At 43.5% G+C, this 24,610-nt stretch overlaps 1 protein-coding gene across 3 annotated transcripts in view; it reads right to left on the minus strand.

The window, feature by feature from the left end:
* Positions 1–1,630: 1,630 nt before the first annotated feature.
* FBXO36 (F-box protein 36) overlaps positions 1,631–24,610 on the minus strand; it is a 96,246-nt gene continuing 73,266 nt past the window's right edge. For all 3 annotated transcript variants that reach the window (XM_058299980.2, XM_058299981.2, XM_058299982.2), the window contains 2 exons: positions 18,373–18,545; positions 1,631–1,949 (listed from right to left, as the gene is read on the minus strand). In XM_058299980.2, the coding sequence (XP_058155963.1) occupies positions 1,758–1,949; positions 18,373–18,545 (365 nt within the window). In that variant the 3' untranslated portion in view covers positions 1,631–1,757. The remainder of the gene's footprint in view (positions 1,950–18,372; positions 18,546–24,610) is intronic.

Consider the following 24,610-nt stretch of genomic DNA (forward strand, 5'->3'; position numbering starts at 1 on the left):
AAATGGCCAAATTTGTGTTCTTCAAGGTTCATGTTGAATCTAGATTATTTTGCATGCCTGGAAATAAGCTTTCAGAATCTGTTAGTTGATAAAATGCTACACTTGAAAACTTTAGGCTGCTGACATTTTGCATAGATTTACAAATGAGTCATAATTATATATTTACAGTTATGTTGGCCTATCAAATGGTGGTAATATTTGCATACATGTGGTATTAACCTATGCTCTGCCACTGAAAACCCGGCTGTGAGTTTCTGGCAGTTCCAAACTCCGGGGAGAAGCCCAGTGCTAGGAAGCAGACAGACAAGTATGCCCTGCACCTGGCAGACTCCCTCCTCTGTGGGCATGCAGCCTGGGTCTCCCGCCAGTCAAATCTTTGCCATGTGCTTGCACTAAGCCCTAATGCAACTCCAGAGGCTCCTCATCAGCCGGAAGCAGACGGTACTTGATCTCACAGATGTCACTGGAAACCAATGACCAGGTCTTAAGATGCATTCATGGGGTTAAAATCTGGTTTAGTATTGACACAGGTTTTAGGAAAAACAGTCATCTACAACCGAGTAGGAGCTCAAGCTCTTCCAGAAGAGCTGAGGGCTGGTGAACACACGGAGTCCGACTGCTGCTTTCTGCATGACTCAGGAGCTCCGGGCGCAACACAGTGAGCTTCTTTGGTGCAGGAGGTATATTAATTTTTCTAGGCAGTGAAGTGGAGGTTGCAGGGAAGAAGAAATTATAAGGCTAAAAGGCTATGTGGAGGTAGAAAAGCTCCCCTGCTCCATAACCTAAAAAGAGTCTAATCAATTAATTGCTGCTAAGAGTTCACTTAATGAGAGGGCAGAAGGAAAAAAAAATTAAATAATCTTTTTTCAATGAAGTAGAATTTTATCCCTTTAAAGCTGTCCTGTTTTCACTCTCCTGCCAACTTAACGGAATACAAAACGTAATTATTTTTCACTTGGTTACCCACAACCTGCGTTCTTAAAAAAATCCATGTGATGAAAAGTGGATGTCCATGTTCTTTTGGGGAAAGTGTTTATTTAACAAGGTGAAGTCTTGGGAAATTGTACTATGGGTGGGTTCTGCAAGCAGAATGCTTGGAATTCCCTCCAGGTGTGATCCAGAGCCAGGTCAGAGGTTGCCTACCTGGGGTGATGGAGCCGGTTTCCCTCAGCAGAAGGAGGTGGCCTGAATTTAATATGCAGAACGAGCTCGGAAGGTGTCCCGGCTTCTGCTGAGTGGAGACCCTCAGTCACCCACTCCACGGATGGACTCATGACACAGCGACACGAGAAAAGCATTTAAAAACCTAAATACCCTTCCCAAGGCCCCTGGATGAAAGAGAAATGTGATTTTTAAAAAAAACAAACAAAAAAACGCTTGCTAATAACCATCCATTGTATTACATATCTATTCATATTTGTATTTATTATGTTTCTTGAATCACACACAGCAGAAGGCACTTGTCTTACTGGGGTCAGGGGATGGGAAGACTTCGCCCGGGAGGGCTCCCTGTGTCACAGCCCTTTTGATCGGGGCCGCTCTCAGGGCACGAGGGATGTGGCACAAGCAAGCAAGAGCTGGGTTTTGCTGCATTTGTGAGCAAATCCTCCCTGCTTCTCACAGGGCTCCTCGAAACAGCAAAACTTTGTTCTTAAGGACGCAGCAAAAACTTTGTTCTTAAGGACGCAGAAGAGATGTGGAGGCTGAAGGAGAATACAGCCGTGTCTCAACTCCCCTGCTGGCAGGAAAATGTGACTCTAAACGTGCGTCTTCCTGGTCAGGCTTCCGTGGCTTTTCCTCCTCTTGCGGAGCTGCCGCTGGAGCTGGAGCTTGTTGGTGAAGAACAGCTGTTTCCAGCCGATCTCCTCTGCCAGGGCCCGCATATCGGGGGTGATGGTATCACAGGAGGACTGCACTATCTGCTCCCACAGCTCGTCACACACGCACAACTGTGGGCACAAAAGTCAGAGGAGGGTTACATCACAGAGGGCTTAAGGAAAAGGCATTCACTTGCTCCCAAGTTCACTGTCGGAGCCCGGCCGCCTGCGAGTGAAGGAAACGCTGCACGTGTGTACGAAGCTATGCCAGACACACTTCCTGCCTCAAGGCTGTGCCTTGAAGGAAGGGGCATGTGCACAAATATCCAAAGGACAAAGCAAACTTGATCAGTCCTGTTTTCAGTTAAAATGCTAAATATAAGACAGGAGAGGATGACCACATATGCAATACTAAATAGTTCATTTCCAATTACCCACGTAGCAGAGGCCACAAAAACGAGGTCGACCAAACTTCCACCCAGTCCTGCCTTGGGCTGCATTTGCTTCTTGGGGTGGGAACATTGCTAACTCACGCTGTGCTCATTTTATTCTAGGTTAAGCCAGCTCTCCCCCAGTAATGGGCCTGTACAGTTGACAGGGCAGTGCACTGCAACATACTTAGTGCTGAGAACATTAAAACAAAGCCGCCTTCGGAGACTGCCAGCCCGTCTATCTGTCAGGCAGTGGTCCACCATGCTGGTGGCAGGATCCCATCAACAGGTTTTGCCCCAGCCCTTTGCCAGTGTGCCACCACACCGAGCACCACAAGGGGCCACAGATTCTGTCTCTTCCCCCAGTCAGACTGGCACATGGAAAAGTGAGCCGTTCTCCAGGAGTGAACTTCCTTGAGATGTTCTTCCACCACCTGGGCTTTGAGAGCCACAGTTCAAGGACAGGCAAGGCCCTCTGGCCAGGTATCTGCACTGGGTCATTCCCCCTCCTTCCAAGTTTAAAGATGCCAACATCCAGCTTCTATTTACCTAAGATTTCTTTTTTTTTTTTTAATTTTTTATTGATTTTGTAAAAATATTACATTAAAAAAAAATTATATGAGGTCCCATTCAACCCCACCACCCCCACCCCACCACTCCCCCCCCCCCCCCCCCCAGCAACACTCACTCCCTTCATCATGCCACATCCATTGCATTTGGTAAGTACATCTCTGGGCATCTCTGCACCTCATGGTCAATGGTCCACATCATAGCCCATACTCTCCCACATTCCATCCAGTGGTCCCTGGGAGGATTTACAATGTCCAGTGATTGCCCCTTTACCTAAGATTTCTTAATCTCACTTTCTCAGTTGGCACCATCTATTATGATAACTCCTCCTACTAAATAGTATCAGTATGGAGATAGATTTACTGACCCCTTTCCCAACATACCCCCAAATCTAGTACCTCCAACTGTTGAAATAACCATGGCTTTTAGTGTGTGCAAAAAAAGTGGGTATTTAAAGGTGCCGGGCTATTTGGTGTTACATGGCAGAGACCCCCGTGCTCTGAGAAGGTTTCCCACGTGGCCTTCTCTTGGCATGTCCTTCCTGGAGCACATGTGCCCCGAAGGAAGTTAATCCCCTGCCTGATCTCTCCTTTCATGGGTTCTATTCAATGGCCATCACATGTGAAAATCCAGGAGTGGAAAGAGCCAATTGGAGGGGCAGTCAAGATTCCAGGTGCTTTGTGCCGGCAGTGCCACAGCACGCTGGCCTGGCAACTTTCTGCTTGTGCCCTCTCTGGCACGCTCCTCCACGGGAATTCCCGAAAGCCACGCAGGTAACCGACTTTTCTCACAAGGGGGCAAAGAGAGGCAAGAAGCTGATGGGCCCCTCAAAAATCAATAATGGTGGAGAATAAGATTATAGATAATGATCCGTGCAGATTACCAGCCTATGAGTGATAAAGAGAGCTGACCTAATTATAGAGGTAATAAACATTAGCCTATCGTCATTATTTTTGTCATTTAAATTCCTTTCCGGGGGGCTCTTTTACCTCTGAAGTTGGAGGAGCAGACAGGCATGGGATAATCTTCCCAGATTCCAGAATACTGACTCCACCTGTGCTCTATTTAGAGGGGAGTAGGGTTTGGGGAACATGAGCCTCTAAAAATACAGACACAGACTGACTAAGAGGAAAAGGCACCTGAGTAGCAAAAACAGCTGTCAGGACCCAATGTGCTGAAATCACGCACTTGATTCTGAAGGGAAGGCCCCGGCTCATGGCCATCATCCTTGCTTTCTCTGGAATTCATTTAAGGGCAGTGAACAGCTTTAAGCCTCCAGCAGTTTAGCCACCTGCAACTCAGAAGGGTGGCTAATGCTATCAGAGGCAGACACAGCACAGAGAATGACAGGCGGGAGACTGACAGTAAGGGAGGAAATAGGAAAGAGAAGCACAAACTTCAATCACCACCGTCTGCGGCCAAGGAATGCAGGGGTAAGCTGTCCCACCATTTTCAGCAGCCTATGCGGACCTCATTCATTTATTCATTCTCGCACTCACTCAGCTTATCCATCCAAACTGTAAGGAACGCCTAAGGTACCAGACAGGGTTCTTAGTTTCAGATCACAGAATCTGTCCCAGCTAGTCTCAGCAGAACAGCACTGCTCAGAAGTAATGCGCAGCTCACAGAATCGCTAATAAACATTACACAGCCAGGAACACCCGAAGCCAGATTTTCAAAAGCAAGAAACAAAACAGGATAGCCTGCTCTAGTGGAAACCTCATCGCGTCTGCTCCCCAGCACTCGGCACCGAGGACGCTCTGAGGGCATGGTCCAGGCACTGGACAACTGTCCCTTCGGCCTCCACCCTGGTGTGCAGGAAGAGCGGGTTCCCATTTGCAGCGCGGCTGCCCCACCTTGCTCACATCTGCCTTTCAGGACTCAGACAGGTAGGTCCATTTGACAGAGCCCTGGCTACATTCCATACACCAGCTGCAAAGCTATCTGGGAAATGTAAATTTTTTTCTTTCTATCCTCTGCTGGACACAAAGGCAATTCCTCGCATAAGGGAGCTGAAATGGGCAAGCGCATCCACAGCTCCCTCCTCAATCTGACCTATTGGCTATTCTCATCCAAACACCCCTTTCTTCCTACACTTAAACTTCCAAATGACAACGGAAGCAACAACATGCTCCCATCTAACACAGAGCAACACTCCAAACCATCAAGAACGTGTTTATTCTCTAGCTGCACCCCCACTCCACTCCTGCTAAGTCCCATCAGCCACTGTAGACCTTGGGGTGACATGTTACTTCTAACAAATCTCAATTCATCTTTATATCCTATGCACTATAATTATATTTGGTTAGGACCAATTCACCCTAAATAAAGTAGGAGAAGTAGAGCCAGAAGTATTTGTTTACATATAAATGTACACAAAACAGTAAGGGAAAAAATACGGGTAGCTACGATAGTCCTGGGTTCTGCACCTGTCCACAAGGCAGAAGCTGGATTTATAACTTTGTCTTGCTAGCCATTCGTCTTGCCTTTGTCCTCAGCCAGCACCTCAGCTTGTCAAGCTTCTCTATCTGGTGGCAGGAACCAAACCTACTCCACTTCCTGCAGGCTATGAGCACTTCCAGGCATAAAATGTCTTCTGCCAGCTTTAGAAGGTACCTGCAGGGATCTTCTTGGTTGCAGACCTACTCTTCTCTAAGTCATTGTGAAAGAACAAATCTGTTTCTCCTTGATAAACACAATTAATCTCTAAGCCAACATATCAGTGCCTTTTTCTTTTTCCCCTCACTGTTCTGTGCAGTGGTATTAGGAGTCTCAAACAGCTTGGTAGCAACCTCAATTTCTAGTTCAATGGGAGTCATTTTTGTTCTGCAAATGACAGCACTCATTGTTTGGGTACCAAGACTTCTAAACTAGTGGAATCCAAAGCTGTGGAGAAGGAGCAATACTTATTTCAAGTTGATGACGATGTGTGATCTAAGAAAAACTACTCCCACTTCCATATTTTGGTTTTAGCTATGGAAGAAACAGGGCCATCCCCTGGCGGCTTGTTGAGAGCATACACCACATCCTGAAAGACAGGACCCCCATCCTGTAATGCTTTGCTCTTAGTGGATGAGGTAATGAGTCTCCAGCAAGCCATTCCTTCATTCTTTAAGGCCAGCTCTTTCTGGATGATGGGGTATACAGTAAGAGTAGGAAATTTTGTGCCAATTCTTTGTTTAAAAAAGAAATTTATTTATTACAGCAAAATACTCAGAAGCAATGTTGTATGGCATACCATGATGTTAAATGGGACATTCAGTAAATTTACATATGGTGTTGCTGAAGAAGCACAGCAGGCAAGGAAGGCAAATGTATATCTATAAGAGGTACCTAATCTAGAGAGGACAGATTCTTTTTCCTTCATGATAAAAAGAGTCCATGTAACTGATCTACCAAGTTACCAACTGGAGCCCCTGGAGCACGGCAGCTTACTGGGGCTTGGCATTAAGTCTCTTTTGTAACAGTAGCCAGATTAATCTGATAATCAAAGGTTCATGTTGTTGAGTACATGTATGACCTCCATCCTTGCCACCTGGACACTCTATGAATCCATTCAGCAAACAATAAGGGAAAGAATCATCCATCTACTGAAAACCTCCCATGCATCAAATGTCCTTTGGTGAGCAGTCCCTGGGGCATACGTATCTTTATCTTTTGGGCTTATTCTGAAAATTCATCCACATACCTCTTGGTTGGAATTCATCAATAATCTCTCAATCATGTCCTTTCCAAGACTCTAACCATCCAGCCAAACCATTAGCCTTCACTCAGTAGAAATCCAAGAGCTATTTCTCAAAATGAGAATAGGTATTTGAAAAGCAGGCATGGCTTTCCTATAAAACTTGGAGGTACCAGCTGTAATTTTCCTACAAGAGCGTGTCACAGGTTTCGGCAATGATCCAGATAGGCCACAGCTACATACGCCACAGACAATCAGCACCATTGAATCTGCTGGATCATAAGGAGCAAGTGGTACAGCTGCTGACACTGTAATCTGGACCAGCAGGTTGGCCCCAATTAAAACAGGCCACATTATGGGTTGTGTGGTAAATGAATCAGAGTAGCACATACAAATGTGGTATATGTTATCTTCAAAACTAAAAAACAAAACATAAACAAACACACAGACAAAAATCTGCAAAGCATTGTGTTGCTTTATTATGGTAGGCAGTAAAAGTAAGGCACCGGATCCCTAGATAATTCACTGAGATAACAGGCCTCTCAATTATCAAGGCATCTAGGGTATCTGGTACTTCCTGCTTATCAGCATGATGCCATCAATGTTGATCACTACCTCTGTGATTTAAAAATCACCCACTGTGGAATAGGTGTAGCTCAATGGCAGAGCACCTGCTTTGCATGTACGAGGTCCTGGGTTCACTACCCAGTACTTCAGGGAAAAAAAAAATCACAGCCAGAAAGCTGACATCGTAGAGGTAAAACACTGGTGGTGTACTGCTATCTCCATCAAGTGAACTCAGACCTAGTGTGGTGTTCTTACTGGAAAATATGGCAAGATATGAGGATGACACATAATAAGATGGTGGCAAGACAGGAAGTGGGAAGTGGTCAGTTTGTGGATGTGTTTTGAAGACAGAGCAGCTCACAGGTCTTGCTAATGAATTAGATGAGAGGTACACAGAAAAGAGAAATCAAAGATGAGCTTTTTGGCTTGAGTAGGTGAGTAAATGGTGTTTCCAACAACTGAGAAAAATAAGATCACAAGAGAAGTAGACTTTTGTATGTAAATTATGTATGGGAGGAAATCATGAGGCCTAGTTTTGATGTTAAACTTGAGGTACCTACAGTCATCTAAGTGGAAGTGTTGAGGATACAATTAGATATAAAAGTAAGGAGTTGAAGAGAGCAGTCTGGGCTGGAAACTTATGTTTGAAGATTCTCAGCATGGAAATGATATTTAAAGCTCTGGGATTAAGTGCCATCATCTAGGCCTGACTGTGGATAGAGCAGATGGCCCAGGGAAGAGCCTGAGGATACTTCAGTGCTAAAGAGCCAGGAAATAGAAAAGAATTGAGCAATGGAGACTGGGAAGAAGGAAGAAATCCTGGAGAGTGATCAAATGTGTCAAATGCTGCTGACAGTCAAATAAGATGAGAATTAAAACTGATATATAGGGGAGTGGATGTGGCTCAATCAGTCGAGGGCCTGCTTCCCATAAGGGAGCTCCTGGGTTCAGTTCCTGGTGCCTCCTAAAAACAAAAAAATCAAACAACAAGCAAACAAATGAAAAAATACCAACCTAGGAGAGCCAACATGGCTCAGTGGTTGAGCACCAGCTTCCCACATACGAGGTCCCAGGTTCAATCCCCAGCCCCGGTACCTCAAACAAAATGAATGAAAGAAATAAAAAAATAAAAATAAAAACAACTGATATGTATAAATAAATGTACCATAATAATGTAAGGTGTTAATAATAGGGGGTATGTGGGTGCTTTGTATTTTATGCATTTTTCTGTAAACCTACAACTTCTTTAATTTAAAAAATGGTATGTATTTTACAAGATGATATACAACAGTGCCCTTGAGAAGAGCAATTTCAGTGGCATGGTGGGGATGAAATCTGGCTGCAGTGAGGCCAAGAAAGAAAGACCAGGAAAGGAGGAAAAGGATAGAGGAATTAATGCTTTAAGAGCAGAAGTGGGATCAAAGCAGTTTTACTAAAAGTTATGTTTATGTGCTCATGGAAATGACCCAGTAGAGGAAGAAACTGCATGAGCAAAGTCGTTGAACAGGTGAGAGAAACTAAAATCCAGACGTGTTGGTGTGGCCATGGGCAATAACCTGGACAATTTATCAACCATAACAAAGGAAGGCAGAGTAATAGAGCCGAGGTACAAGGCACTGGGAGAACTGGCAATGGGGCAATGAGGCAGTTCTCTTATCCTCTCATGACTACTTCTAATTTTGCAGTGAAATAAGAAGACACAGCATCATTTGAGTTAAGAAACAGGAAGGAGGGCAGAGTTTTTAGGAGAATGAAGAGAGTGTAAAATAGATGTTTTGCAGAGTTAGAGAAAGAAATTCAGTTCTTTAGGGAAAAAAAGGAATTTTGTAAGTATAATAATATGTTTATAAAATATTGCCAGGGAGTGGGTTTAGCTCAGTGATTGAGCACCTGCTTTGTATTTATAAGGTTCCAGTTCAATCCCTGGTACCCCAAAAATAAATAAATAGATAGATAGATAGCTCTGGTGGCTCAAGTCACCCCTGGAGAATACTCTAACTAGATGAGGGAGAGCCATCTGGTTAGAGAAGAAAAAAAAAATTGCCTTAGATTCTGATTTTTTTCCACGCCAGGCCCATGTTAAAAAAATGTGTTCCCCATAAACATAGAAAAAGAGGAGAACTGAACTGATGAAAGCCTCTTTATCTAATATGGAAGATGTTCTGAAAGCAGGCAATTATAACCAAGACAACAGAATATTTTGTTAGGATACCACCTTCAGATAAATGAACTGTGGTATCTGCTTTTCCCTAATCTGGATACCCAGTGCGTGGCAGAGATGCATGTGTTCTCCCACATTTCCTTGTTCTTGCAGTTAAGTGGGGATGGGTAATTAGTTCTGGTCAAAGGCTGTGAGAAGTGAGGTATCAAAGCGTAGACTAACTGGTGCATGACTCCCAAGATCTCTCTACCAAGCGACTAAAGAGACCACACGTTCCAGAGAGTGTAGCTACAAGAGGGTGGAGTTTCCAACAGCCTGAGCCCGAGGGACCTTGTGGAAAGAGCCTCCCACTGACCTACAACGGATAAACCATGGATGAAAAAATACCTATTATTGCATTAAGCTACTGGGATGGGTTGTTTGTGATCCCAAGTCACAACCTATAATCTAGTCTATCCTGATGTAGTTATTGTGGAAAGGTATTAAATTTTTCTAGTATTAGACATGTTTGATATACAGTATCCAATTGCAATTTAAGGATGGCTACAAGCTTTGGGTCTTTCACAAGTTAACAACTGGATCCATCTTGTAGTGAAACTCATTCAAAATGGAGTTATGTGCATGTGATCCTATCAGCTAAATGATAAACTGCCAAGGACTCAGGTTATCTTTTGACATTATCTTTCCCATTAGCTTTAATATCCTGGTTGTGAATCTGGTCACTGGAAATGACTCATTGACAAATATTTAAAAGACATGAAAAAATAAATCAAAGTGATCACTATGATATATAAAGACATCAGTCTTAGAGCAAAATAGTTGAGATAACAGAGCAGTAAGGATAATGCAGTCTTTCCAACAGATTGGACCAAAAAAATCTGAAACATGTCTTAGGGTGTTGAAGATCTCCTTTTCTGCCTTGCTTCCACATAGCCAGAGGAAGAAAACACTTTCAAAGAGATGGCCTGGCATTGAGGTACTTACCTGCTGTGGTTTCTGTCTACCGAGTAGAAAAACACATTCCCATATTTAACCCCATCCTATAAAAGACATTTTTATATTCTTCAGGTACCAAGGTAGACAAGTTAAACATACTTGACTTGAATCCTGATCCTGCCACTTAACAATTATATAATCTTGGACACACTACCTAATTTCTCCAAGTTGGTCTCCTCATCAAAACTTGTGTTTGGTCATCTGAGGAGCAGAAGAAAGAGATTTAGAGACATCAGCTAGGCTATAAGACTGCCCAGGCTTAGGACTGGCTCCATTGCTTGCCATCTATAAAGCCACAGGGCTGTGCTGAGGATTACATTGGGTTATGTACATTCAGTGCTTAACACATAGTAGATGTTCAACAAATGGTCATTACTGTGATTATATGGAAATGATACTAAACTTGGGTGCTGTGAGGATTACAGATAACGTTATATAAAGCACCTTGGATGTATGCAGTTAGTGAGCAGGACACGGGGACAGCATAGCATGACCCCTTACCCCCTTCTCAGAAGATCCTAGAAAGAAAGGCCTTCCTGTTGATGAGCTACAAGGTGGACAGTGTGATTCCACGGCTGGGCACCTGGAGGAGCCAGGGGCAAGCTGTTCACAGGACGGGAAAATCAGAAGTCAAATACAGGCATGTCAAGGAAACACGTATTTGTAGAGAGAGGAAAATGGGACAGATTAATTCATGTTCACAGAGTTTAAGATTGGAGAAAATGCACTCTCTTTTCCAGTTAGTCATTTTGATTAATGTAAGAGTCTGAAAATCATCTCTCCATCTTTTATATATATGCAGACATTTCTTTAGAGCCTATATTTGCCAGGCATGGGGAACAAACACCAAGAGAACACTAAAGAAGAGAGACTCATAATTAAAGATTTACAATATGCTCTGTGTTAACAATGGAATGTAACTAAAAAGCCCAAACTTAAGCTGAATTCACAGGAAACCTTGTGTCAGTTACAAATCTGACCGTTTTTCCAGAGCACATTGTAGAATGTCCTTACCCTTCAGGTCATGGAAACCAAACTGGAGAGAAATAGCCCACTCCACACTCTTGCAGGGGGCTGTCAGGGCCTGCCCATCCCTGAGGCTCTCCCAGCAACCCGCAGGGGCCAATGAGAGGTCAGCAGAGCAACAGCTTCACCCTTAACCCAAGGGCCTTATATGGTGTGGACAGACCCCACTCTGAGGGCTGAGGCCCTGAACATTTCCAAGACCAGGCTGTGTGGTAGGTGCACGCATGCCACTCTGGGAAGACCAGCTGCTTCCCCGTCTCTGGGATGGGGGCCTGAGCTGGTACACTCCCGCCATGCACACATGCTCAAAGCAGGCTCTGTGCCCACTTCTGCCCTGAACGCAGCCCTGCTAACCTGCTGCCAGTTGCTCCAAGCTGAAGCCCCACCTGAGCGCCAGGGATCAGACCCGACCCCCAAGCAGCCGACAGCTGCTGCATGGTGAACCGAGCTTGGCCCTGGTTGCTGTCCCCCTACCATGGACCACAGCTTCAGCCCTCCTGGCCTACACCCAGCCTCCCACTCCCTACCGCCCCGACCACCCCCAGTTGATAGGAATTCCTACTACCACCACCCTCCCTGGCCTTGACTATGACCCGCTTCACTCCTGTGTAGCCTAATTTCTCCCTGGGGAGGGAAAAAAAATTAAATGTGCAAGTTTTAACTTTATTCCATCCCACCATTACACTCAGGAGTGAACAGAGCAGCTTCTGCTCTACTTTTATAGGCCATGCTCTTCTAAAAGTACTATAAAAAGGGAAAAGAATGACTAACAAACAAATGAATAGTATGATAAAGCATAATTATGATCCTTTCCACATAATACTAAAGCAAGGGCTATACACTCTTTATGATGAAGGTGGTTATTAAATAGCAACACTGAATCATAGGATACTGGCAGCCCCAAAACATTTTGCTCATTTGGTCATAATCTTGTCCCATCTTCAACACTCCTTCAAGGCCTGGTTTCTCTACTCAGAATATATTCTAAATACAAACAGCAAAGGGAAACTCTTAGGAAATTTCCAAATGCTAAAAATTGAAACACATCTGACCCTCCTTTAAAAGATGTGAAATCTAACAATGCCAGGGACTAAACCGTTACCCACACAAATGCGTCTCAGGATGCCGGTGTGCCTTGCAGGACAGGGATTAGGGAGGAACCCCAAGGCTGGGGCCAGGGGAGAACAAAGCATTTTCATGAAAGAGAGCTGCAATTTCTCCCAGTGCAACTTCACTTATGGTCCACCACACTTAATACTGAAACCATGTGGTACTGCAGGGACAGATGCTGGACACTGTGTGTCCTGCCATGGCCCACTGGATGGACTGGGGGAGAGTGTAGACTACAATGTAAATCATTATCCATGCAGGGCAGGAGTGCTCCAAAATGTATTCACCAAATACAATGAATGTGCCATGATGATGAAAGAGGTTGTTGATGTGGTAGGAGTGGGGTGAGGGGGGTGGGGGGTATATGGGGACCTCATATTTTTTTGAATGTAACATTTTTTTAAAAATAGAGGCAAAAAAACCCTTAAGAAATAAATGAATGATAGAAATGCTAAAAAAAAAAAGTAAAGACGATTAAAATATAAAAAAGAAAAAAATGAAGTTGGTCTACAAAATACCTGCATCTGAGACCCCCGCACCCTAGAGCTCTTTAGTTTGGGGGGCGTCTGAAGGGAGTCCAGCTGCTCTGATCCGAAGTACCAAGCACGGCGACTCGTGGACCCAGCTCCCCCTGGTGGTGGTGCACGCGTCCAACATAAGCGCTAGGACCCCAGCGCTGAGCTGGTTAAACCTCCTTTACGAATGGGGAAATTAAGGCTCAGAGAGGACAAGGGTGTTGCCCTGGCTTGCGGCTGAACTAGCAGCACAACCCAGCTCTCTAGCCTCGTGCTCAGTTAATGTGTGTGCACAGCGAAAACAGGAAAACCACCCACAAACCAAGCTTCCAGCCTCTTTTAGAATCTCTTGAGATGTTTTCTTTGTACAGTTTTCATGTGAATTGGTCAAACTCTTGGACCTGACCCTGAGAAGTGGGCTGCTGTAAGCACAAGAAAACACATGAGGATCACAGGCGCTGGGTTCCACGGCAGACCTAGTACATGCGAAACTCACGGGGTAAGGGCCCGGCTTGCGTGTGCATTCACCTGCCCCGCAGGAGCTGGGCATACCTGGCCAGCCTTGGGAATCACGGTCATAGGGAGTCGGTGGACACAAGGAAAAATCCATCTGTCCATAGTTAAAAAGTGACAGCGGTCCAGGTAAGTCCTCGGTGGTTCTCACAGCTATTCCTAAGTCAGTTGAGAAGGACATGCTGATACACTAGCCCAGAGCACCCCATTCCCCTGGTCTGGCCTCCGCCTTTTCATCCAGCTGCATTCGATGCTTCTAAGTGTCAAATCTGCAGTTAGCAGGGAAAGGAAAGCCCCGTGGTCTGGTTCCACCTGGGGCAAGCTGGTGGCCCCAGGCAGGCCCTCACTGGCAGCATTCCCTTGGTGAACTGTCCTATAAGTAGAGAACTCAGACTTTTCAGAACACTAAGACCCCAGCTTCCTCGTTCAGGGGTCTACTGTTCCTAGCCAAGCTCCTCCAGAATGCCTGCTTTGGGGTTTATACTAAGAAACATCACCATCAAGCCAAGCGGATTTTTCCTTAGCCTTCCATGGAGGCTGCAGGCATCCGTGGTCAGCACAGCACCAGGGCCAGGGTAGGTGGCTGGGTGATCCTGACTGCTGGTGGTGCTGGGCCATAAGAAGGGTGCTTCTGTCCTCAGCCGTGGAGTGGCAGCAGGAGCTCCCCAGGGCAGGGCACCGGTGTAGCCCGAGGTCGCCATGCAGCCAAACTTTCTGCTAGACCCATTCCTGTGGAGTTGCGTTGGCCTTGGGAACCTCTTTGTCTTGAAAAGGTGACCCTGCAGATCTCACTTTCAACGGGATCCATTAAAGCAGCAGCTGACCTTGTCCCTGCAGGCCCCACCCCTTCCAGCCTCTCCAACTTCATTTGGAGCCCTCTTCTTCCATCACCCTGCTCTGGCAACACGGCTCTCCTTTCTGACCTTCACTTCCTTTGTCTAGACTAGGCTTCTTCCCGCTCTTGGCCTGGCTGGCTCCTATGCATCAGGTCAATGTCCCCTCCTCAGGCTGTGCCTCTCATAGCACCCTGCTCCTGTCCTCTGGGGCACTCACCCCAGCCGTACCTGAGTAACTGAAGAGTTAGTCGTGGGCCATCTCTCTCTCGTTAGAGCAGGGGTTCTTAACAAGGGGTCTGTGAGCTTGAGTTTAAATTAAAAAAAACATTCTTCTTGTGGGGATGTGTTGGTGCGGGTGTGATATATTTATTAAATAATACACAGTATAGGACTTAGTAAGGGGTCCATGGTTTTCACCTGACTAGCAAAGGGGTCCGTGGAACAAAAAGGTTAAGAACCCCTGTCTTAGAGTGTAAGGCCCTTGAAGGCAGGGACTGCATGTCTTTTCAGCTTCAAGTCCCCAGCCCCTCACATGCCTGGCCTCTGGCAGGGGCTCAGGGACCACTTGTTGAACATGCACATCCTTGCCAAGGAAGTATCCCATAGTGGTCGCCAGCAGGCTCGTCAGAATACCTCTGGGCGAATGTTGGCTCTACCCCTCACTGGCTGAATGACGTAGGCAGACTGGCTAGTTCTTAGCTTGCTTATCTATAACATAAGGATAACAATAGTATCTATATTATAAGATTTTTATGAGAAGTGCTCAGGGTATTGCTGGACATACAGTAAGTTCTCAATTAATGCTGTTATGGCTACTTCCCCAGAGTACACACTTACATTCTTTATCCCCCAGACTCATGGGTGGGCACACAGTGTTGCCCCTGTATTCTACCCATACATTTCCTATTTTTGTATATTTATTTGATTATTTTAAATAGTTACACTTACTGTAATTTTTTTTAAAACAAACACACATATGTGTGCTAAGAAGTATATACAAAGCTATTCCTTGGAGCAGTATTTGTGAATAGGAGAGAGAAATTATCAAAATTTCTATCAATAAGGGTGTGGCTAAATAAATTATGATTTGTCCATATAACAATATTTTATGCCACTTTATTAAAATTGAGAAGATCTATATCTACCAATATGGAAAAGGCTCTCATACACATTGTGAAGTAGAAAAAACAAATGGAGAACAACATATAATATGCCACCATAAGTGTTTTTATTCACACACACTTATGCTTGTATGTGCTTGCTCTATCTCTGGAAGGACATAGAGGAAACACTGGTAACATGGTTGTCCCTGGAGATAAGAACCAGGGGATGAGTTCAGGAAAGTGAGAGACTGTTTATGGAAGTCTCTTGACTGTTTATGGAAGGATATAGAATTAAAAACAAAAGTCCCATCTGATCGTTGTAAGGCAAATGGATCTTTTTTCAAAAAAGTAAGCAAACTTGATAGGGTCCCTCCTTGAAGCGTTCGATCACTGTTTCCTGGGCGTTCACTCTATGCTAGGTACTCTCTGAAGGACAGGTGTGCAAAGCTAAGTGACACAGGCCTGCCCTTGAGGCCGTCACAGCCTGAAGGGGAGACAAGTGACACAGTTAAGTTGAGGGAAGTGGAGCCCCAAAGAGAGGCATCTGGGAGGTAGGGGTGGTCGGCGAGAGACGTCTTCTCGAAGGGTGAGCTCAGAAGGGGAAGACATGCCTCAAAACGGAAGTTTCCAATGCAAAAGCAAAGTGGCAGAGGAGGACCTAGCCCGCTAGGGGAGCGGAAGGCAGTGAACACGGCTGGAGCGGAGGGCGCCGGCCAAGGCATCTGGACTTGCTCTGGAAATGAAGGGAGCCATTACGGGCCACTGACCAGGCAGTGGCACAACCAGCGTGCACTTGGGAAAGACCGTCCATCCTGGTGCACAAGGAAGAGCAGCCAGTAAAGGGGCAGCCAGGAGCTCTGGAAGCAAAGAGTCGAGAAACAGATGGCCTGAAACAGGTCCTTTTTTTGACTCAAGAGGTCACTGTGAACATGGCAAGGATATTTAGGAGACATGGACTGAGCAGGGAATGGGAGATGAGGGATAACTGAGGGTAGACCAGCTGGACCCAGAATTTTTATTTCATGAGACCAACAAAGTTTTTTTAAAATTGAAGAACCAAAATAAGTTAAAATTTAAAATTTCACCAAGTAAGGGCAATTTTAAAAAATGATCATGTGTCAATACCACCATTTCATAAAAGAGAAGCCTTTCAACTCTCCCCAAAAGAGGAAGGAGCTAATCTCCAATAAAAGGTAATCATTTAAATAGAATAAACTTCATTTTACAGAAAACTCTTTAGGTTGCCCTTACTTTTCTCATTTCATCATGGATGAGCTCAGCTGTAGACTGATGATGCTGGTTTGCATCAATAGCCCACACTATTGGTGTAAGCCATTGTTCTTTCCAAGGAAGGGAAGATGAAAGATTGGGTAAGAACAGAGTCAAGAGTTTTGGGTGTTTGAAGGATGAGCAGGATTTGAGAAAACTTATATACTGGGAGAAAAAAAAAAAAAGTTAGAAAGGTTTGAAAATCACTGCTAAAGGCAACACAGTATCCTATACTGGATCCTGGAACAGCAAAAGGACATTAGTAGATAAATTGATGAAAGCAGAATAAAGTTGTTCCAACATGAATTGCTTAGCTCTGGTCAGTGTACCGCGGTTATGCCAGATGTCAACATCAGAGGAAGCTGGGGGAAGGGCATATACAAATTCTGTATCACCTCTTCAACATTTCTGTAAACCTACAGTTATTTTAAAAATAAAGAGTTTTAAAAAATAAGAAAAAACACACATACACAAAAGAGAAAGGAGATAAGCAACATATTGAGAACCCCAGCATTAGGCCCTGGAGCCAAGTGGGAGATGGCCCTGGTCTTGATCAGAAGAACAGGTTTGCATGTGGGTACAAGTAATTTAGTAACAAATTTTTTCTAGGAGTTTGGCATGGAAACTTTTATTTTTTCATGAATCAAGTAAAGTAAAAATAATTTAAGTAAAAGGGCAAAACAGGGAAATGGAACACAGATAAAACTTGGATTGAAAACAGAAAGGAATGGTTAGTATTGCATGGAAAGGAAAAAAAAGGCAGCCTTGGACCATGTTTCATTTCCTAATAAATTCTGCCCTGGAAGGTTATCGAGGGCTGAAATAAGCAACCTCGAAATCCCTTACTTTAGAGCTCTGGGTAAATTATGGAGGATATTTTCAAGACTGTAGTAAAGTATGGCAGGACAAGAAGGAGAGTAATAGATGGTAGGAATGAGTAGAACTTGGAGAGAAGACAGTTGTTCAATGTAAGGAATAAATCCCCTAAGGCAACTGCAGTAGCTCCTGTTTCCCATCTACTCTTCTCATGTACATTCAGGAGCAAATCCAGGCACTGGCAGAAGCTTTTAAAAGATTCCCACTAGTATATGTGATTTACTTTTCTTCCTTCATCTCAAGTGTGATTAATCAGCAACGAGCACAAAATCTCAACTTTCATACATTTTGCAGATGCAATGATTACTCAGAACAGCTGTTTCTATACCTCTACTTTTAGGGGGAAAAGTCAAGTAGAGATATCTATGTCTCTATAAACAAAAGTGATCTATTAAATAACAAGGATTATATAACAAGAGTAATATGTAAAAAGTCCAGACATTTTCTTGCATCATTGTGAAGAATGTTGACTTTTTAGACAAAATTCTGATTTGAATCACCTTTAAAAATGTTGTGTTTTCTTTTATAAATGGATGTTACTCTAATACATTATATATCTCACCTCTCAAAAAGTAACACACTTCTCTGAAGCCAGGCAGAAGAAATCACTCTGTACTGTCTTTGTACTTGCATAAACATCCCTTGTTGAATTGATTACCCTACATTGAAATTATTTGCATATGTATGGATCTCCCCTACTAGACTTTAAGTTCCTTGAAGAGGGAAATGATATCTTTTCATCTTTGTGCCTAGGGCAGTGCTCATTAAAGAGTAAATACTCAACAAATGACTGCTGAAATAAATAGAAATAATAAATCACTGCTGTATTTTTTTCATGACTTTGAAAAAGCACATGGAAAATCCTACTTAAATGACACGAAATCATCAACTGTTTGTTACCTTTGCAAATCTGTGCGATGTTTGAGAAAGCCTGGCAATATCCTCAAGGTCCAGATAAGAAATGATACTCAGGAGCAATTTGTCTGAGAGCCGTTCAAGGAAGTCAAATTTACCTTTGCACAAATTGAAGACATAGTCTAATATCTTGGCACCAAATACTAGGGCGACTTGAACTGTAATTCAAAGAGACCAACAAACCAACATGGTTATCATGTGCATGGTTATGATATAAACTATAATAATCAACAGGACAAATGCTTTGGGCTCCCCATGCCAGGAGTGGTGTTAGATTATGCTGAGTCTTTCCTACTTTCCCAAAGCTGCCTTTGGGATCAATGGCAAGCATTTTTGAAACATTTGTTTCCAACCACCACCCCTGCCCTGACTTTAGAGCCTTTTAGGGACATCTGCTGATTAACAGAGCAGTTGACACATCCCCTTGATCTTATCAACCCCAAGCACCAGTCTTTACTTCTGACTTAAGCAGTCTCAACATCATCAGTCCTCAGCGCTTCCCCAAGTGGACAGCACACACTAGTGGAGGGAAAAGAGGCTGTCTATGGGGTTTTTCTACCATCCCTTGCTCCCTCAAATTGTTCTGAAACACATAATATCTCTTAATTTTAGTTGATTTTTTTTTCTTGTTTTTCACATGCTATTTCTCTATCTGACTTTCATCCCTATCTTTACACAATAGAAAAAAAGACAGAGGTAAAGAGGAAAATAGATAATTTTATGTAAATTGTTTTAACTGGTGCCTAATATTTTTTCATACCAAATTAGCAAACAGTTCACAAAGAATCAGCCAATATCATGTCCTACTTAAACATGGTCAATGTAGGAAGAAATACAAAGGAGGCAGGGTTTTCTCCCAGCTCCCTATATAACCAAGAAATAGTAAGTGGGAAAACATATTTGAATGTTTGATACACATTCAAATTTTAACAGTGGTTAAACTTGGGTGGTGACTTTTATTTCCTTACTTTTGCTTAGCTATATTTTCCAGTCTTTCAGCAATAAACTTGTAATACTGGTATAATTCCTTTAAATCTTAAAGACGAAAGAAAGAGAAAAAATAAAAGAGAGAGGAAGGAAGGAAAGAAGGGAGGGAGGGGAGGGAGGGAAGGGAGGAAGGAAGGAAAGGAGGGTGGGATGCCTCCTTTTAAGAGAGAGGAAGACAAACTGAGGCCTGTGCATGCCAGTGGTCCCAAAGCTGGGCACTCTTGGTTTCTTGACACTTATTTTATCCCCTCTCACTATAAAAGCAGCCCCCTAGCTAGCCCTTCCAGAGAACCACTCTTGAAAGAGAGAGGGTTCACTCTCTGCATTTCATCATGGACTAATTGTCCAAGTTTCAGAAACTACCTTCCTTCCTCATTCTGGAACATCCTTTCTGGAGCAAAAGGGATGGAGCTGTCAAGAGCAGTGGGTTCGCCACAGAAACAGGCTCAACTGTGATCCTAGAGCTTGAGCTCTTGGATTTCAGAAGAGAGGAAAAGCATAGGCTGTGTTTACGTAAAAGCCTTAATTGTGCTAGCTTGGAAGGGTCAGTCATATAGAATTTCTCCCTCAAACTGGTTAGCCCAGCTTTCAAGAGGTATTAAGGGTTTACATTGCCTGCTATTCCAAGTGCCTGCTATTCAAGCACCTCTACAAATCCAAGGACTGTCTTTGGGGGGGGGAAATATCCCTGCCAAAACTCAGCCTTAAAGGGTAGGTATTACGGAAGTGTCCTCCACCACCAAGCCAGCTCATCAGCAGAATAAAGAGAAAAATCAATGTTAGTCTATAAAAATAAAAATGCCTTTAATATAATGTAATCGGAGATAACAAATTTGAACACTTAAAAATATCAAGAAAACATGCTCAAAGCCTACTCAGATGTGTTTAGGAAGTTTCTACTAACAAATTCTTTAAAATATAAAAGTTACAGAAAGGCAAATATACCTCGGTGTAAAATGTGATGGTTTCAAAATATATGGGAATTGGAGTATTAAGGAAAAAAATGTTTTGCTTGTTCATGTTTTTTTAAATATAACATTTATTTCTTGTGAAATAAGAAAAAACATTACAATGAATTCTATTTTAAATAACGTCATCAGTTTCATGTTGGGTTATGTGACAATCACCCTCTAAGATGGTTCAGTTGATTCTCAGCTCCTGGTTTTACAGCTCTGAGTGGTCCCATCCCACACGGAATGGGATGGCCTGCGTAACCATCAGGATATTGCAGAAATGATTCTCCAAGGCTAGGCCCTGAAAGACACGGGGGCTTCTGCCTTATACCTTTGGATAACTTACTAGGATCGGCTGCTGATTTTGAACATTCTCAGCCTCTTCGAGGGCAAACAGGGCTAAAAATTAAGAAACAGCTCCCAGGCAAAGGTCAGCTCCAGGGCACTCTCAGGGTAAGCTGGTCTAAAGATGGAGCTGAGAGTGTGGCTGTAAAATTCTGAGAACCAATGTTAAATACCAGTCAAACATTAGGGCTTCTGCCATATAAGGGGGTTGCCATTCAGTAGTTAAGGAAGTAGCCAAAGGTAGAGAAGGCTTATCTCAAGGATTCACAGGTGTGGTTTTGTCTAATGGATTGAATCCCAAAAAGAATAACACCTAACCACCAAGTTTTTAAGAGAATTATAGTGGCAGAAACACTGCCAGAGAGGTTGAACCAAAAGGGTCAGCGGTATTACAAAAGTAAAAGAAGACTTTGAATCCCTGAGCTTCTGTGAGCAGGAAGCAGGCTGAGAAAACTGGGCAGCTGCAAACATGGGCTACCTTCTGTGGAAAAGGTGGAACCAAGGCCTAGAGGTGAAGCCAAGATCCATGAAGAACCAGTGCCAGGCCTTGCATCCTAATCAAGAACTGCTAACCTCCTGAATTTCAGAAGTTCTATGGACTAGTGAACCCCCGGGGGGGGGGGTACCCTACCCCTTTCTTAAAGAGCAGCGTCTACAGTGATTATCCCATGCCTGTCCTACCATTATATCCTGGGTGGGGAGGGGCTGAAAAATCGTCTCTTTAACTCCCAGCCTTCATATCGAGAGGAACTGGCCTTGAAGAGCTGTACTTAGGACAGGACCTCTCCATACATGGACCTGATTTGCATGACGAGATGTTTTTTTTTGGAGGTACTAGGGAATGAACCTGGGGCCTTGCTCATGTGAAGCAAGCGCTCAACCACTGATACACCTGCTCCACAACATGACGAGATTTTGAACTACTGCTACTGATGATGATGATATACCTTGAGAGGAAACAGAAGGACTAGAATTCCAGAAGCAATGATGAACAAAGAAATGGCAAACACGGGCAAATCTAAACAACGACTGTGGTATGAAACAGGTTTAAATAGCATATTTTGGAGGAGGAGTTAAAACAAGGCAAGTCAAAACACTGCTCAAAAATGACATATAAAAAGGTAGAAGGTAGATATTTAGAATGTGATGTTCTAAGGCCCTTGATGTTCAAGAGGAGGATAGAAATACTGACAAATGTTGGACTTTTGTAAGCCAAATTAAACTGAACTTGTTAAAATTTTAAGGGACACCACAAAAGAAAAAGAAAAAGAAAAAAAAAAAAATAGAAGGACAACCTCCAGAATAGCTGATCTGTAAATCAGCTGGAGATTGATTGACAGCTGAACAAAACAGCAGATCCAGTTTTGGGTGGGTTAGCCCAAAAGGTCTTTTGGAGGCAGGCAGTGCCAGTCTGGTGCACTAGGCCCACATGGTCGTGAATGTCACAGGGTCCTTCTTTCTGTTTACCTTCTTAGGATGATGGTTCCTGCTTCCCAGGCATCACAACCATGTGGCAGTAGGTAATGCGGAAGTCATGCATGGCAGCTGAGTCTGCCCCCAACTGGAGGCACTTTCTGAGACGTTCTGTGCAACAGCTTCCACGCACATCTTACTGAGTAAAACTGGATCACATGATGTGGTGGACTGAATGATGTAGTCCAGAAAGAAATCACGTTCTTGATCTTAATCTCATTCCAGCGGGTGAGAACCCACTGTAAATAGGGCCTTCTGAAGATGTGATTTTTAGTGAAGGTGTGGCCAACTGAACCAAGATGGGTCCTGATCCTATTACTGGAAGCCTTTTAAGAGAAAACCTCCTCTAGGGAGGAGCCAGAGGCAGGAAGCTGGTGGGAACCCAAAAGAGAAAGGAGAGGACCTCGCCAAGTAATGGGAAGGCAAGGGACCCAGGAAGGGCAGACAGCCAGAATGCTACCAACCCCAGGAGGAAGCGAGCCTTCCCACCTCTGAAACCCCAAGATAGTAAATTCACAGTGTTCTCAGCCAACCCACTGTTTGGTATTGTCATAGCAGCTGGGGAATAAGACACAAGGCCACAACTGCAAGGTGCAAAGGGAAACACAGTTATTGGGTTGTCTCCACTTTAAGAGGAAAAATGGGATGAAGAAAACCCAGTAGAAAGAAGGTGCATGGTTGAACTGTGTCCCCCAAAACACATGTTCAAATCCTAACCCCAAGTCCAGTGAATGTGACTTTCATTGTCTTTGAGGATGTGATTAGTTAAAATGAGGCCAAGCCGGATGAGGATGGGCCCTGGTCCAGGAGGACTGGTGTCCTTATAACAGGGAAATCTGGCAACGCAGCAGATCCAGGGGAGAAGATGGCCATGTGGTGACAGAGGCAGAGACTGGAATTCTGCTACCACAAACCAAGGAATGCCTACAACTGCCAGCTTCCACCAGAAGCCAGGAGAGAGTCACGAAACAGCTTCTTCCCCATGAACTTCAGAGGGAGCAGGGCCTCTCCAACATCTTGATTTTGGACTTCTAGCCTCCAGAACTGTGAGACAATAAATGTGTTATTTTAAGCCATCATGTTGTGGTATCTTAGCTAAGGCAGCCTCCAGAGATTGAGACAGCAGGAAATGGAAACAAAACAAAAAAAGCTAAGAAAAAACATGGTAAGATGAAAACACAAAACAAGATGATATCAATGACAAACATATTAGTAACCCAATAAATGTAGATGAACTATTCATGCCAGGTAAAAGACTCTCAAATAGGGAAGCGGATTTGGCTCAATTGATGATAGAGTGTCCGCCTACCACATGGGAGGGCCAGAGTTCAAACCCAGGGCCTCCTGACCTGTGTGATGAGTTGGCCCACATGCAGTGCTGATGCGTGCAAGGAGTGCCGTGCCAGGCAGGGCTGTCCCCTGCATAGGGGAGTCCCATGCATAAGGAGTGCTCCTCATAAGGAGAGCCACACAACACAAGTGGTGCCAGGAGTGGTGCCGCACACATGGAGAGCTGACGCAGCAAGATGATGCAACAAAAGGAGGTACAGATTCCTGGTGCCACTGACAAGAATACAAGAGGACACAGAAGAACACACAGTGAATGGACACAGAGAGCAGACAACTGGGAGAGGAGGCAGGAAGGGGAGAGGAATTTAAAAAAAAATCTTCAAAAAAAAAAAGACTCAAATAACACACATATACACATGCACACACGCACAACACACATGTATAATTCTGGTTATATGCTATTTATAAGAGACACTTCAAAAATGATGATATGGAAAAGTAAAAGATACAATAGAAAAAGACCAGTAAAATACAAACCAAAAGAAAACTGGTATAATTATATTAATAACAGACAAAATATTCTCAGAATACACAGAGCAAACACTGATAGATTTTTGATGAAAAAATGATAAACCCTCCATCACACTGGGGGATTTTATGGCATCTCTATTAATACTTAGTATACCAAAGAGAAAAAAATAGTGAAAATACAGAATATTTGACTAACACTATGGATAAGATTTATTCAATGCACATAAAAAGACTGCTGCACCTAACAATTAGGAGAATTATTTTCAATTCATTTCAGGTTCACATGGAATATTTATAAAATCTGACCATGAACTAGGCCCACACTCAAGCTGATATCAAAGAGACCTGGTCCTCAGATTACAATGCAATACATTTAGAAATCAATAACAAAAATAGAATAACCCCAAGCATTTGGAAATTTTAAATACTCTTCTGAATAATTCATGTGTCAAAGAAGCTATCATAGATGAAATTAGTAAATACTGGCATATTACTAATGTATTACTGTATTTACATATTTACTAATATGTGTCAATAAAAATTCTACATAACAAATTGTATAGATGCAGTGGTTGTTAGAATGTTATTCCTTTTTGTATATGATAGTAAAAGAAAAACAAAGACCAAGTATTAATGAGTTATGC

The sequence above is a fragment of the Dasypus novemcinctus genome, chromosome 7 (genome assembly GCF_030445035.2).
Source record: "Dasypus novemcinctus isolate mDasNov1 chromosome 7, mDasNov1.1.hap2, whole genome shotgun sequence".
Lineage (NCBI taxonomy): Eukaryota > Metazoa > Chordata > Mammalia > Cingulata > Dasypodidae > Dasypus > Dasypus novemcinctus.